Source organism: Aedes aegypti, chromosome 1 (genome assembly GCF_002204515.2).
Source record: "Aedes aegypti strain LVP_AGWG chromosome 1, AaegL5.0 Primary Assembly, whole genome shotgun sequence".
NCBI classification, from domain to species: domain Eukaryota; kingdom Metazoa; phylum Arthropoda; class Insecta; order Diptera; family Culicidae; genus Aedes; species Aedes aegypti.
In genome coordinates, this window is record NC_035107.1 from 202,090,319 (window position 1) to 202,106,585 (window position 16,267).

Below are 16,267 nucleotides of genomic sequence, written 5' to 3' on the forward strand. Positions count from 1 at the left end.
TAAATAATTTTCTTAAAAACCCTTACATTCTAGTTTTCAGAATCTTAAGACACAGAAGATCGAAGAAAAAATTTTATTAACGGATAAATCTCTAATCAGATTTGTGACTGCCCTTTATCTGCTGAACACACAAACTTTAAAGCTTATGCGGATCTCGAGATATAGAAAATATGTTACTATCGCCACCTAGCGTCCTTGATCTGCTACAGAATTTAGTCGAAGACACCAACCCCTAGCTAATCAGGATCTCGAGATAGAGCAGATTGAAGGAAATTTGTTACTAATGCCATCTAGCGGATAAATTACCAATTAAATTTGTTACTGTCAGATAGCCCTTGATCTGCTCCATAACTTTGCCGAAAACACCAACCTGTAAGTTTCGGTAAGCCGACTGGGCGCGTAAATACAAAATTTCTCTAACACAATCAAATAACAAATCATACACATACAGAACTTTTAGCTTTTCAGGGTCTTGCGAAGTAAGATAAAGTCATTGCATTTCGTATAAGCTACGCAACAAGTTTCAGAGCTCGATTTTTACAGCACGAGTCGTACATTTATCCAACGAGGCTTGCCAAGTTGGATAATTACGACAAGTGCTGTAAAAATTGAGTTCTGCAAAGAGTTGCGTACAACATTTTCTGCAATTTCACGTCAATCTGTCATGAAACGGCCTACTTTCCTGCACTGTCAATTACGTTCCTGCATTGTCATAGTCATTACGCAACTGAAACCAGTTCTGTAATGATTCATTACGCAATGCTTTCTCATTACGTAACTGTTTTGAGTTGCGTAATGAATCATTACACAACAATTTTTCAGAAATTGTAAAATAATGGTGAATGCATTCCGATATAATTTCTAATACCATCAAGTGGTCTTCTACGAAATTGCAAAACAGTTGCGTAATGAGAAAGCGTTGAGTAATGAATCATTACAGCACTGGTTTCAATTGCGTAATGTTTATTACCACACTGCATAATTCAGTGCATGAAAGTAGGCCGTTTCATGACAGATTGACGTGATGAAAAATAGCCTATTACGATTTAAAATTGCAAAATGTTTCTTTTGGGTGCGTATTTACAGAATAATGTACAAAATACTTGTGTATATTTTGAGGGGCTGTACTCAAACTTTTTGCACGGGTATGTATTCTCTGATAATTCAGACCTGATGACAAGCTATCATCTGTACAAAATGTTTCGTTCATTAGAAAACCTGCTTTTGAAACCTTTCCGCAAAAAAAAAAAAATAATCAGCATTTCCACTTACTTGACTTGCAGGGATCCATATCGATGTCGTTGGAGATTCTGGTCGGAAACTTCGTTGCCATCAGGTCGTCTATCGTGTAGGCCTGGTGATGTTGATGCTGCTGATGTTTCCGCGTAATTAGCGTTTGATTCAGCTCCAAAGCATGGCACAAGGGTTCGCTGATTAGAAGTAGCAAAAACAAAAGAACCGGGATCGACATGGCACTACTGGGAGGCGAAGCTAGGCAACCGCAGGACGAAGGATTAATGGAAAGTCTTTTGCTGCTGTTTCGCCTGCGGGCAGCCATCAAGGGCAAGAACAACTTGCCGTTCGATGACATTGCGAAGGATTTTGTTTCAATGTGATGTTTTTTTTTGTATTTTTCAGACGGAGCGGTTTGTTCTCTGGTGTGATTCACATGCACTGCTCCATCTGGAGGGATTTAATTTTTGCTGATGATAGGAGCTCCTCTTCCTTTGGCGGGCAACGAAGCAGAACGGTGCTGATGAGGAACGGTTTAATTCCTTGCACTATGGGTCAGAAATCAAAATTTCACGACAAAATTCCAGATATTCCTAAATTTATTGGGGGACCAGCAATAATTCAAGTAGTGTTAGGGTACAGATTTTTTGTCATTCTCGGTTATTCGCTTTGCAAAACAATACATCGATGAGAGTCTGTTGTGGAAAATAAAGCGAATTGGTGTAACCGTTTCAGAGAAATACACATTTATGTTTCTGGTACCACTTTGGCCGTATTAAGTTCTTGAAAACTTCTCAAAACATCATATCATAATTTTGAAAATAATTAAAGATTACACTGCAGATTTATGTGCTTTCTCAGTGAAGCTACTTATTACCTGACATTCTATAGTCCATATTTTAGTTTTTTTTAACAAATTGACGAAAACAAACGACCGAAGAAATTCCATATGGTTAATGCGTATAAATCTCTATAATTACTTTATTGAAATAAGGTTTATGGACTTCTGTCGCGAAATATTAATTTCTAGCCCGTAGTTCCTCTATGGTGGGTCGTTGATTAAAATTTTCTCACGTTCAAAGCATATTTGCCAGCATAGCAAAACTCTAGACTTATACACTATCGGCAGCGCTAGTCGATCTGCAGCATGCACTCTGTAATACAGCACCAACGAGATGGATTATTTCTTCTTCATTGCACTTGCCCGGAGTTATACAGAGCGCGCTCGGAGGGTCGTATCACGTTGATGGGATTTATAGCTTCACATTATTCATAAAACCGCTTGATTCAGTAATTTCTTCGCATTCCCGGCTCGATTCACTCACTATACTGCCTTGAGGTTTGCACTGAACGATCTTCTCCGTACAACTCGGTCGAATTTCCAATCACTGACTGACTGATATGGCTGATACGGGCTACGGGACTAAGGGAGAAGTTAATTTGAAACAATAAAACACACACTTTGATGGAGAAGCACTTGGGAACATTTTACGACACGGCTTCATTCCATAGTGCTCTCTCTATGCTTTACGGAGTGGATTGTTTGGTTTTGTTCGAAGAGTCAGCTTGGTACTTTGATGGAAGCTGTCCAGAGCAGCGTTTAATTTTGGAACTATGTGAGCATGGGAGAAGCTAGGATGTGTATCAGGGGGGCGAGTGACCTATTTCCTATGAAATGACGGTACGGTGACGAAGCAACGATTGGCCGATTGGAATGCTCGTTCTTTGAAAAAATCCAACAGCTCGTCCTCTCTTCTAACATACTAGCTGTTATTACTGAAACTTATTTGAACCCTGGATCCATACTCAAAAGAAATCCAAAATTTTTTGTTTATCGTTATGATCGTTTGGATGGAGCATGTGTTGGAGTTGCTTTCATCGTTATTAGGCGTATGAAACATCAACTTTTTTCGTCATTTTAAACCAAAGTTTTTGATACTTTTGGTGTTTATGTTGAAACACAGCTTGATAAATATATTTTCACATGGGTGGTCCATTAATTACGTAAGACGATTTTCGGGATTTTTCAACCGCCCTCCCACCAAGGTAAGATTTTTTGTATGAAAATCAAAAATAAATTGTATGGCGTGTAAGAAATATGAGACATAGACATATACTTTCATAAGCATTAAACAGGATTCAACTGGAAAAAAAGTTCTTAGCGATTTTTCAGAGAAGCTTTCCGCAGATCTCGCAGAGTGAATTGTTTAAGTATTTGTTAAAGTTTCTTTAAAAATAAACGATGTTGCTCCCCGCATTTTTTAAAAACTCCATCGAAAATAATATTGTAAAATTTCTTTAAAGATGCCTGCCTAAAAGAAAAAAAAACATTTTAACTTCCCTATAAAGTGTCTAACAGAATACTTTAAACTATTCTATTTTTACTGAAGGTCTATGAACTCCGCAGTTCCATGATACTATGCCGAACAGATTGATGCAGAAACTTTTTTCCTACTTGCAGAAATACCAAACAAACTTTTCGGAAGAGACATTTTTTTATTATTGAGGTGTGAACTGTAAAAAAATAACGCCAAAAATATTGGCGGTATTTTTTAAGAACATTGCCAAATATGTTTTATGTCAAAATTCGTAACGTAGGATTTTACTTGATTTAATAATAAATTATAGGATTATAATCCTTGGAGGAAATATTTGTATTACAGGTCGGACTCGATTATCCGGAGTATCGATTTTTTTTTCACTCCGGATAATCGAATCACTATGAAATAAATTGTTATTTTTGATAAAACAACTTAAATATTATCTTTTTTCGTTGTTATATATATATGATACGGTGGCGTAGCCAGAAATTTTTTCTAGGAACTGTAGGGGTCTTTACAAGAAAAACAAAATTTTGACCAGCATACACAAAAAACACTTTTTCAAACTCCCTTTTTCTTAAATACGTTCTAAACTGCAAAATCATTCATATTGTATATTGCAATACCGTCAAACGGGGCTTCTTTTGACATTATTTCCACATTCTTCAACTTTGAGGATTTGTAGCTCTCAGAATTATGGATGGATTTCGATAATTCTTGCATATATCTTAGTTGTATATGTACGTAACAAATGTGCACAATATGAAGCAAATCAATCAAGAAATAAAAAAAATGCTTGAATAGCGAAAAATATGTGTCCTTCAAGACAACAATGGAGTTACTTTGGACACATTTAGAAAACAATACGATTTGATAATAAAATGATTATTTTCGCATAAATTTTGAACTGATTCTATAGATTAACGTCTATTTTGACGTTGTTGAACGTTTTTCGTTGATAAACATAATTAAGAAAATGGTAAAGCGCGAAAAAATACACATACCTATATAACACTTTTCAGCAAAATATGGTTTTGTAGTGTTTAATTTCTAGTATGAAATTTCAGTTTTACTTTCTTTTGAATGAAATTGTCAGCTACGACTGCTTGATTGTTTAAGTTGACACAATCGAATGATGCAATTACCAAGTACTGCGACTATTAATAAGGTCTGATTAATAATGATTGACATCTGTTAAAATTCTTAATGTTATATATTAATGATATGTAGAAGGATCTTAATAAATCCTGTAACTAAAAGTAATTTTTATTTAAAGTGTAATGCATGAAGTACAAGAATAATGCTTCGCAAGATCGTAGGCAATTCAAATTTTACATTTGTAATTATTTTGGTTCTTAATAGTTTTGATATGGCTTAATGGTAGTCCATTTATAGCAGATGAAGAATTAAATTGTTTTGTACTACGGATTCATGTTAAAATGACCGAGAATTATTTTTCAAGGAATATGGTTTGAGTTTACTACCAATACGTTATAAAATATATATATTTGACGACTATTAAATTTCCTGAATCCTTGGTTAATTTTTTTGTTGTTGTAAAATATAGAAACCAACGCTTTAACATAAAATAAAAGTCGTAAAATTAAGACCTTTGATCAATTATTTTTGTAACACAACAATTTTATAACATAAAATTATCACAAATTTTTATGAAACATGACGATTCGATAGTTTTGTGACGCTCCCAATAACTTTCCTTGATATGTGAGAAATTCGAACAATGTTTACATACCAAATGTTTTGTGCCTTGTGAATATGTGTTCGGAATTTTTAAATAAATTTTCCTGTTTATCCTGTTATTGTTGATGTTGTTCCGAAAAATGTTCATGTCTGGTTGTAGAGCATGTTTTTGTCAATAAAAGTGCTGAAGACACAAAATAGCTCAGATTAATATTTATGCTGCAAATAAATCAAAAACACGAATGTCCAAAGTAGCCCCCGGAATCAAAAGTAGCCCCGTTTGACGGTACCAAATTATCTCAGATTTATGCATAAACACTGAAAAACAAGAACATCAAAAAACACATTCCGGATAATCGAGTCCCCGGATAATCAAGTCTCCAGATAATCGAGTCCGACCTATACTTTTAAATTTGGTTGAGGAATTGCTGAACAAATTTTAGAAATCAGGAACCGTACGTTTAAGAATGCTGATTTTTTTTAAATCCCAGAATTCAGCTCTTTTTTAGAATTTTTGAATCGTTTTTTGCAGTGTTGAGAGAAATTTGTATGAAGTTTCTCAAGAGGGTGGCGAAACAACGAAGGATAATCTTTATAATCTTTTCTATAGTGATAAATGGTTAAAGGATAATTAAAACCTGCAGCAGTGAATAAAACAAACAAATTTCTAAAGAAGTTTCTTTAGAATCTTTTCTAGGAATTATCCTTGAAATCTAACCGAATTCCTGGACACCACAGAACTCTGCCAGAAAGCCTCTAGGAATTCCGCCCTGGAATTACATGATAATTTAATTCCAGAACATGTATTCTGTCAGTAATTGATAAAGCTATTTCTAAAGATATGTTTTATAAGAGATCCTTATAATAGGGCGATATTCAAAACCGGCTCACCTCTTCGTAGTCCCCGGCGGGATCCAAACGAACTGGAATGTTCGCTTGAAACCTTCACACAATTTTGCACACCTTCCATGGTCGCTCTTACCAGTCTCGTGAGCTTCCCGGGAAAGCTGTTCTCGTCCATGATTTCCATAGCTCTACGCGGTCGTTACTCTCGTATGCCGCCTTCAAACGATGAAAAATGTCGTGAATAATAGGGCATTTGGACTTGGTATTCACGAAATTTTTAGAGGATTTGTCATACAGTAATGATCTGGTCCGTTGTCGATCGGCCATCAACGAGTCGGCTTGATAACTTCCCACGAACTCGTTTACTACAGGTGACCGACGAAGGAAAATGATCTGGGATAATACCTTGTAGGCCGCATTTAGAATGGTGATCGCTCGGAAGTTCTCACAATCAAAATTGTCGCCTTTCTTGTGTATGGAGCATCAGTGCCGGATTTGGGCCTCGAGGGGCCCGGGTCAGATCTCAAAAGGGGGGCCCTCAATACAAAATTCAGCACGTTTAGATATTCTACTAAACAGCTCGAGGGTTTATTATCATCATGACGAATTTTAGTCTAATTGAAAATCAAGTTACTCAGGACTTCGAAAACATTCTCAATCAAGAAAACGTTTTTGAAAATTTTTTGGAGACTGTTTTAGAAGAAGTGAGAACTATTATTAAAATTTCTAAAATATTTAAGGCCCTGACGATGATGAAATTTTCTACATCCGAATCAAGAAACTTCCACAGAGAAGCTTATCATTCTTAGTAGATATATTCAACAAATGTTTTTTTTTCAGTTGGCATATTTTCCTGTCGAATGGAAAAAATCATGCAGAAGCTTCCAGCTATCGTCCAATCAGCTGGATTTTCTCCATAAGTTCGAATAGTTTTTCATCATGCGTGCAAAAATGGAAGATTTCTCCTAATATTTCTTAAACTCAACTCAAAAAATTCCCACATAAACCAAAAGCTCTTTATTTGAAACATTCAAGTAAACATGTTGTCACGTTGAGAGGTGTTCCAATAAATTGGTCAGATGAAGTTTAGTGTCTAGGACTCATGCTAGATAAAAATTCAACTTTCAAAAATCACATAAATCACACATCATTCAAGCCAAATGTACCAAATATGTAAAATGTCTTCATCCACTTATTAACAAATAGTCAAAACTTTGTCTTAAGAACAAGCTTTTGATCTACAAATAGATAGTGTACCAATATGGACTATCTGTTGTAATACCAGGATGAAAGCTCTGCTGAGGATTCAAAAACATATTGAGAATGATTTTGAAGCTACCTCTAACCTCTATGTGCTAATGAGTTACATAGGATATCCAATGTTGAAACATAAGAAAAAATGTCAAATAAAATAAATAATAATTTTAGACTAAAATCGTTGCATCTTCTATTGCCACGATAAATACTTAATTTATCTAGGTTAAGTTGGGCTAAGTTAATTGAAAGTGTTTTTATCTCTTATAAGCAGGGGAAATCAACTCACTCATACAAATTCAGAACTGCTACGGCAAATGAAATGTAAAATGTTGTTAACAAACTAATAATGAAAGCATAATTTGTAAAACGAAACTTTAGGATGATAGTGTTTTCTAACACAGAACACCTAGGTATAAAAAAATGAATGTAATGTTTGGACTGATACTAATAAATAATTAAAAAAAAAAAAAATTTATTCATAATCATGTAAACCAATGTTTCGAATACTTAAATAAAAAACCACGCATGATCATTTCGATCACGGTTACTCCGCTAATCAACAATACTCCATTTTATGATAACGAAATGTACGACTTTCATCTTGCGTCATAACAAGAGCTGATTCCCCAACAGCACTTGTTTATAAAAGAGAAAACTACATGTCCTATGAAAGGTCCAAATTGGCTTAGGAATCATGTCACCTTCCCCACCACAGCAAAGTACAAATTTGATGTGTATCGGGCTCATATGAGACAACTTGAATAGACAAACTATGGGAACTGTTGATTCAGTACACATACACACCGTAGCACCACTTCTGGGAAACTTTTCTTGACAAACAGAAGCATGTAACCAGTATTCCTTGGACAGGTACTTTCCAAAAACATTATATCATTGCCAGCATCACAGCTTACAACGTAGTAGAAATGGAAATGCATATCAAACTGAGGCAAACAAATTAATTTCATGTAGTTACTTATATCTATCTGCATCTATCCATAGGCTACACGAGAGCAGCAGAACAGGCAACAACTTTCGTTGCCATCAATCAATAAAACTTCATCAGTTGAAATGATGACTATTCGGTCAGTCAGTCATTGGCTAGCTAGGGACCACAGGAGATGGAAGGGAACATACGAGCGTACTACTGACAGGAAAGGGGCTTCTATCCATCTAATTCGGTTCTATTTGGTGCTCTGTGTAGGAAGTTTGAAAACAAGCTTTAACTGCTTTGAATGAACGCAACTGATGAAATGAAGTTGCTGGGGCTGTCCATTTATAGCTAACGAATGTAGAAGAAAGCTATCATTTAAATTCGGTGGTAGAACAAATGAAAGCGATAAGTCAAAATATTGATTGGACTGTGGGGGCATATTGTGTAACGTATGGGAATCAGAGGCATATGGGATGAATTTCTCGTGGAATATCTATTTTTTTTATCGAATTTTAACGAACGGTGGAACTTAGATTTAATTTAGTTGAATAATCAATATTTCCAGAAGAACTATAGCAATGATTCCAAACTTTTGCATTATAACTACTATTACTGTTTTATTGATTTTGAATGGCTCCCATGAGGACATTTTGAATGGCTTGATGAGGATGTAGAAAATTCCACCATCTATCCATAGGGCTTTCATATTTTTGACTTTCCTCACTTCTTTCAAATCAGTCTCCCAGGAATTTTCGGAAACGTTCTCTTGATCAATTTTTGAAAACGTTCTCTTGATCGAGAATGCTTTCGAAATCCTAAGTTATACAGGTTTTCAATTGGACTAGTGAGTCCTTAATTGAAATTATTCCCACTTCTAAGTTTTTGAGTTTTTTTTGCGATTAGTTAGTAATAATTTGTTTCCGTCTTTCAAGGCCGGAATTGGGTATAGAGCTTTTTTTTCTCAAAAATTTGAGATAATATCCAAAAGTGTTGAGAGCCAGTGTCCTACATTTATTTTTTTTTTCTTAATTTAGTGAAACGTTTTTTAAGTTTCTTTTGCAGATCCTACCATATAAATTTCATAGCAGGATCGCGAATGTGTTGAAATCGCCTTGTTGCCGGCGCGCATCCCACTGTACTGGCAACGCTTTTGGATGCACTACCACAAGAAGACATAGTTGTACCTAAATGGAATCTACTGATAGGGAAGCTGTCAGATATGATGATAAGCGAGATGGAAAGGAGTAAAAGGATGAGGAGTTGAATGAAAAGAAAACCTAAAAACTAGATATACAATGAATTGTGAGCTTATTGAATTCGCTATTATTGAAGTTAAAGCTAAAGTTAGTTGCTGATAAATCTTAAATCTAATGTTAGTCGTTGTTAAAACTTAAATCTACTTGAGAGTACGGTAAGAAGTGAAGTTATTAATAACATACAGTATAATATAAGCTAAAACAGTTTTCCCGATAGTGTGCCCCACCCGAACGAACAGTATCTCGAAGTTGGCGTCTTGATTAGTCGAATACATTGAACATAAAATTAAATAAAACGTTGGTAAGTTGCTGAAAATCAGGAAGACTAGTGGAGAATCAAATAACATGCAAAAGGTGTAAAACTTTGAATACAAATGCTATAAATTAGAATCTCTATGACCTTTAGGTACCGTCACGCAACAATTACCGGCAGCAATATTATGACTGCCATGCTAGGAGCGCAGTAAATGTGAGTAGCAATTAAAGTAAGATATTTTAAGGCAAATCAATATCTCTAACCATTCTAACAGGAATTTTGTAATCCCCCGGCTTAAATAAAATTGGATTAAAAATACAGAAACTGCTCTTGTTGCACGGTGTGCCAACAAATTACAAAATTCATTTAATTCGATCATTTCGAATATGTCAAGCCGCAACAAATCGGACACGAACGGTGGGTCAAAAGGGGACCGGTCGGCCAAAGGAAGTAGTAGAGGTGATATCGGAACTCCCATCGGAACCCAAAACGTTCCAGTGGTGACAATCACAACGGCAGGAGTTGGGCAGATCTTCCCAGGACAGTCGTGTAAGTCTTGTTCTGGGCCTGACACAGAAGCTATGGTTCAGTGCGACCTCTGCCATGAGTGGCATCATTTCTCATGTGTGGGAGTTACTGAAGACGTTGAGAACATGAGCTGGTGTTGTCCCAAATGCGCGTCTGCAACCGGGGTCCAGCAAACAACTTCAACAGGCATTCAGCAGTTTCCATCAACGAGTAGTGCCATCGGTCAGGTCAACCAGCTTCGTCAGGCTTCGGAGCCAAAACTTCCTTCGAACACGTTGAGAGTGACCACTAGGAGTGCCGCACGAAAGGAAATCAATCCACAAATGCTACCATCGCCGGTGACCGCAGCAGAAGATTCCACAGCTCTACAAAGGCCAGACAATCCGGCAGACAGCAGACGATCAGAAATAACTTCCTCGGGGACAGCGAAATCCAACCGATCTCAAAGATCGCTGATGTTACAGCTTCAAAAGCTAGAAGAAGAAAACGCACTTCAACGTGAGTACATACAAAAAAAGTACACCATTCTCGAGCGTATGAGCAGCCCTTCCGGATCGTCGTGCGACGGAGGATCCAGTCGGGTAGAAAGCTGGATCAAGAAGACGAACACCTTGCTGGAAGAAGGAAAGCTGAATACAAAATACTCCGCCTCGGTCAACAGTTCCCAGCAAGCCGCACAGTCGCCTCTTTCGAACTTGTCCGTACATCAGTCAACGTCTCTCCAGAACAGCCTAGCAGTAGCCCCTAGATGGACCCCCAGCCATGCTAGTCTTCTCGGAGTTGGTAACTGTTCGTTTGGGAGTCCATTGCAGAATGCCAGGATCTCCGCTTATCATGGTAGTTTAGTTCATCCACCTGCCAATCGCGATACGAAGCAGCCGCCGCTGGTAACCGTGCCTAACGAACAACAAGGTCAATACCGACCATCGATCATTCCCAGAAGCCACGTGTATTCACTGAGTGGTCGCAGTGCAGTACCGCTTTCACCGGGTTTTGTACCGCATGAACATTCAGGCCGATATCAACCGCCAAGCAGTCAACAACTTGCTGCTCGACAAGCTATATCCAGAGATTTGCCCCCGTTTTCAGGCCAACCCGACGAATGGCCAATTTTCTTGTCGACTTTCAACAACACCACGGTGATGTGTGGATTTTCAGACGATGAGAACATTATCCGCTTGCAGAAATGCGTTAAAGGGAAGGCATATGAGGCAGTGAAAAGTTTACTCATGCATCCGTCAAACGTACGACGTGTAATCGACACACTGCGCATGCTTTTTGGACAGCCAGAGTCGATTGTTCATTCCCTGATCACCAAAATCAACAGCCTGCCACCGATGAAGGAGGACAAGATCGAGACTATAGTGGAATTCGCCGTCAACGTACGGAATTTCTGTGCGACAGTCGACGGCATGCGGATTAGAGGAACATTTGTACAATATTTCGCTGCTACATCAGCTCGTCGCTAAGCTCCCGCCATCTATCAAGCTAGATTGGGCACGTTATCGACAAACCCTCCCTACGGCGAACCTTGCATCTTTTGGAGATTGGGTTTATTCACTAGCTGAAGCAGCAAGCACGATCGTGACTCCACCTGCTGCTCTAGATGCAAAGTCAAACCGAAACGATTCCCGCGGCGGCAAGAAAGGAAATGCTTTCGTTAACGCACACTCTGAGTTATCAGCCGCTCCCACAACGTTTCATTCAGCTAAACCAGCAGCAAGTCGAGTGGAGAACGATAGGTGTCCTATATGTAACGGTGGTTGTAAAGCAGTCGATAAATGCAAGCGTTTCCACGAACTCTCCAGAGACTCGAGATGGGCGGCAGTGAGAGAAAGTGGACTGTGCCGTAGATGTCTCCGTCTTCACAAAGGTGTCTGTAAGGCGAAACCGTGTGGTAAGGATGGATGTGAACTTAAACACCATCAACTGCTTCACAATGACAAGAAAGTCGGCGCAGGTTTGAATACACATGCACCTCGATTGTCCGAACCTGGAAACGGCACGCAAACACACGACTGCAACGTCCATCGTACGACCTCCAGTTCCGTGCTATTTCGATATCTGCCGGTGATACTTCACGGGAAGAATCGTACGGTCCAAACGTACGCTTTCTTCGACGAAGGATCAGAGCTGACTTTGTTAGACGAGGAGTTGGCTGAAGAGTTGCAGCTCGAAGGAGGCCTTCTACCACTATGTCTTCGATGGACTGGAGGAGCGGAACGGAACGAAACAAGTTCTCGAATCGTCAATCTGGAAGTGGCAGGAGTCCACAACCAAAACAAACGGTTCCCTCTCAGATCCGTCAGAAACTGTTAAGGAACTTCTACTACCACTTCAAACCCTAGATGCTACTGAATTGAAGCAGCTCTATCCTCATCTAAAAGGGCTACCAATCCAATCATACCGTGGAGCACGACCGAGGATTCTTATCGGCATGAAGCATGTTTCCATCGGAGTGGTTCTGAAATGCAAAGAGGGCAACTTCGAGGACCCTATTGCAGTGAAAACCCGTATTGGTTGGACAGTATGTGGAAAGTTGAGCCGTGACACAGAGGACGCTGCACAGTGTATGGTCCACATGTGCTCCGAAGCGCAGGACTCTGATGACCAGTTGCATCTGGCTATGAAAGCATATTTCGCCCTAGACAGTCTCGGTGTCGCGAAACCAAACCTTCTCCTGTCCTCCGAAGATCAGCGTGCTAAAAATTTGCTTGAATCGACGACCAAATTCCTCGGCAACCGCTACGAAGTAGGACTACTGTGGAGACATGACAACATCCGCTTACCCGATAATCGTGCGATGGCTCTGCGCCGTCATCAGCAGCTGCAAAAGAGATTAGAGCGAGATGAGACAAATTTATCGGAAATCCTCCACGAGAAACTCGCCGACTATGTGGAGAAAGGCTACGCAAGAAAGCTTACACAAGAGGAACTCGATATGCCACATTCCCGCATCTGGTATTTGCCCATATTCCCGGTTACAAACCCCAACAAACCGGGTAAAACCAGACTTGTGTGGGATGCAGCAGCTAAAACCTTTGGCGTTTCGCTGAATTCAGCTTTGTTGAAAGGTCCTGACCTACTTTGCTCGCTGTTGACCATTCTCCTTCAATTTCGTCAGGGACGCTTTGGAATTTCTGGAGACATCCGCGAGATGTTCCATCAGATCCTGATGCGAACCGAAGATCAGCAATGTCAGAGATTCTTTTGGACCGACAAGGACGGAGAGCTAGCTGTCTACGTTTTGCAAGTCATGAGTTTTGGTGCCAGCTGTTCCCCATGTTGCGCGCAATTCGTTAAGAATTTAAATGCGGAGCGATTCCACACGAGCCATCCAACCGCAGTGGAGGCAATAACGAAACGCCACTATGTTGATGATATGTTGGCAAGCGTCGACGAAGAAAACGAGGCGATACGGCTAGCTGAGGAAGTGAAATACGTACATTCACAGGGCGGATTTGAGATTCGCAATTGGATGTGCAACTCCAAAGCCGTTCTCATGGCTTTACAGCAACGAGATGTAGTGGAAAAGGACATGGACCTCTCGTCGGAAATGGCCGTCGAAAAGGTCCTCGGAATGTGGTGGAGCACTGAGACGGACGAGTTCATGTTCAAAGTAGGATGGAACCGCTACGATTCACTTCTGTTGACGGGCCAACGACCGCCTACCAAACGGGAGATGCTGAGAGTCTTGATGACGATATTCGACCCGTTGGGGCTCGTCGCACACTTCCTGATATTCTTAAAAATACTGCTTCAAGAAGTTTGGCGGTCCAAAATTCAGTGGGACGAAAAGATCACGGGAGACTTGTACAGAAAATGGGTACTCTGGACCAGCGTTCTTCCTCAGGTAGAAACTGTTCGCATTCCACGCTGCTACAGCTCTTCGATGGTAGTAAACAGCTGTACTGACATTCAACTCCACACGTTCGTTGATGCGAGCGAAAACGGGTTTGCTGCGATAGCTTTTCTCCGATTCGACTGCAACGGTACAACGAAATGCTCCATTGTTGCCTCCAAGGCACGAGTGGCTCCACTAAAGTTCATTTCAATACCCCGATTGGAGCTACAAGGTGCTGTGCTTGGTGCAAGGCTTTCGCAGACCATCATCACTTCTCTCTCTCTGCGAATTACTCGTCGGGTGTACTGGACAGATTCCCGAGACGTGCTACACTGGATAAACTCCGACCACCGTCGCTACTCACAATTCGTAGCTTTTCGAGTAAGTGAGATCCTCGAAACATCAGAACCAGATGAGTGGCGATGGGTTCCCACAAGGCTCAACCCAGCCGACGACGGAACAAAGTGGGACGGTGTGCCGGATCTTACATCGGAGAGTAGATGGTTCACCGGTCCTGATTTCCTATGGTGTTCGGAAACGAAATGGCCTGAAACCCCTCCCCTGCGCACACCAGCTACAACTGAACTTCGACCGCATTTGCTAGTTCATCGTTCAGTCCCGAACAGTTCACCTATTAACGTGAACAAATTCTCAAAATGGAAACGACTACGGAACTGCATTGCCTTCGTTTATCGCTACCTGGCCAACTTGCGACTTAAAGCGAAACGGAAGCCGATTCACACTGGACCGCTGATGATGTCAGAGCTAAAGTTAGCTGAAAACTTTTCTGTTCCGCGTAGCTCAACGAGAGGGATTTCCCGATGAAGTAGCTGCTCTGGAACAAGCGCAATCAACTGCCTCCATAAAACTTCTTCCAAAGTCTAGTTCGATCTACCAGCTTAGCCCATGGTTAGATGAACAAGGTCTTTTGAGAATGAAGAGCAGGATCGGTGCGTGCAAATACGCTGCAGATGAAGCCAAACAGCCAATAATTCTGCCCCGAGATCACCACATCACCGCACTGGTTATCATGCAATATCACCACAAATACCACCACTGCAATCACGAAACCGTCGTGAACGAAATCAGGCAAAGGTTCCACATTCCTCGTATTCGTGTCGGCTTTGCGAAAGCTCGTAGAACCTGCCAACGATGTAAGAACGAGGCTGCAGTTCCCCGCCCACCTATTATGGCAGACCTTCCGGCGGGGAGACTCGCAGCGTTCCAACACCCCTTCACATACGCAGGCGTAGATTATTTCGGCCCTATGGAGGTGGTCGTGGGTAGACGGGTGGAAAAACGCTGGGGTATGTTAATTACCTGTCTGACCGTCCGTGCCATTCATATTGAGCTAGTTCACTCTCTGAGCACAAATTCGTGCATAATGGGCCTGAGAAACTTCATCTCACGTAGAGGATCTCCGAGACGAATCTACAGCGACCGCGGTACAAATTTTATCGGCGCCAGCCGAGAGCTATCTGAAGCCATAGCGGCTATCAACCAATCGGCGATGATAGACGAGTTCGTTAGTCCAGACACGAATGGGTTTTCAACCCCCCAGCAGCACCTCACATGGGTGGCTGCTGGGAAAGGCTGATTCGGACAGTTAAGAAAAACCTCATGGCAATTCGTCCTACCTCTAGACTCACGGACGAAGAACTAAGAAATACACTCGTGGAAATCGAAAACACCGTCAACGGGCGCCCTCTGACTCACGTTCCAATTGATAGTGACTCGGCCCCAGCGTTGACCCCCAATCACTTTCTTCTCGGATCGTCCAACGGATCAAAGCCACTGACAACTTTGGACGATAGTGGAACCACATTACGGCGAAGTTACCGCACCTCCCAGATGCTCGCCAACCAATTCTGGAAGCGTTGGGTGAACGACTACCTTCCAGAAATAGCGAGGCGAACGAAATGGTTCGCACCAACGAAGCCGATATCCATCGGTGACATAGTGGTCATCGTTGATCCCAGGCTTCCCAGAAACTGTTGGCCGAAGGGAAGAATCATCCTTGTCAACAAAGGACGTGACGATACTATCCGGTCAGCAACGGTACAAACAGCCAATGGAGTGTACGAACGACCA

At 40.7% G+C, this 16,267-nt stretch overlaps 1 protein-coding gene and 1 long non-coding RNA gene across 5 annotated transcripts in view; one reads left to right on the top strand and one right to left on the bottom strand.

The window, feature by feature from the left end:
• The window catches only part of LOC5577529 (tolloid-like protein 1), a 131,884-nt gene extending 129,208 nt beyond the window's left edge, over positions 1-2,676 (bottom strand). The window contains exons 1-2 of one of the 4 annotated variants that reach the window (XM_021857259.1): positions 2,308-2,676; positions 1,273-1,683 (exon numbers count right to left, since the gene is read on the bottom strand). In XM_021857259.1, the coding sequence (XP_021712951.1) occupies positions 1,273-1,591 (319 nt within the window). In that variant the 5' untranslated portion in view covers positions 1,592-1,683; positions 2,308-2,676. Of the gene's footprint in view, positions 1-1,272; positions 1,782-2,307 lie in introns of all 4 variants that reach the window. The other 3 variants (XM_021857258.1, XM_021857256.1, XM_021857257.1) reach the window with 3 other exon arrangements.
• Positions 2,677-9,419: 6,743 nt separating this feature from the next.
• On the top strand, positions 9,420-10,103 carry LOC110681486. Its single transcript, XR_002503215.1, has 2 exons — positions 9,420-9,849; positions 9,955-10,103. It is a non-coding gene; the product is annotated as an uncharacterized LOC110681486 (long non-coding RNA).
• The last annotated feature ends 6,164 nt before the right edge of the window (positions 10,104-16,267 follow it).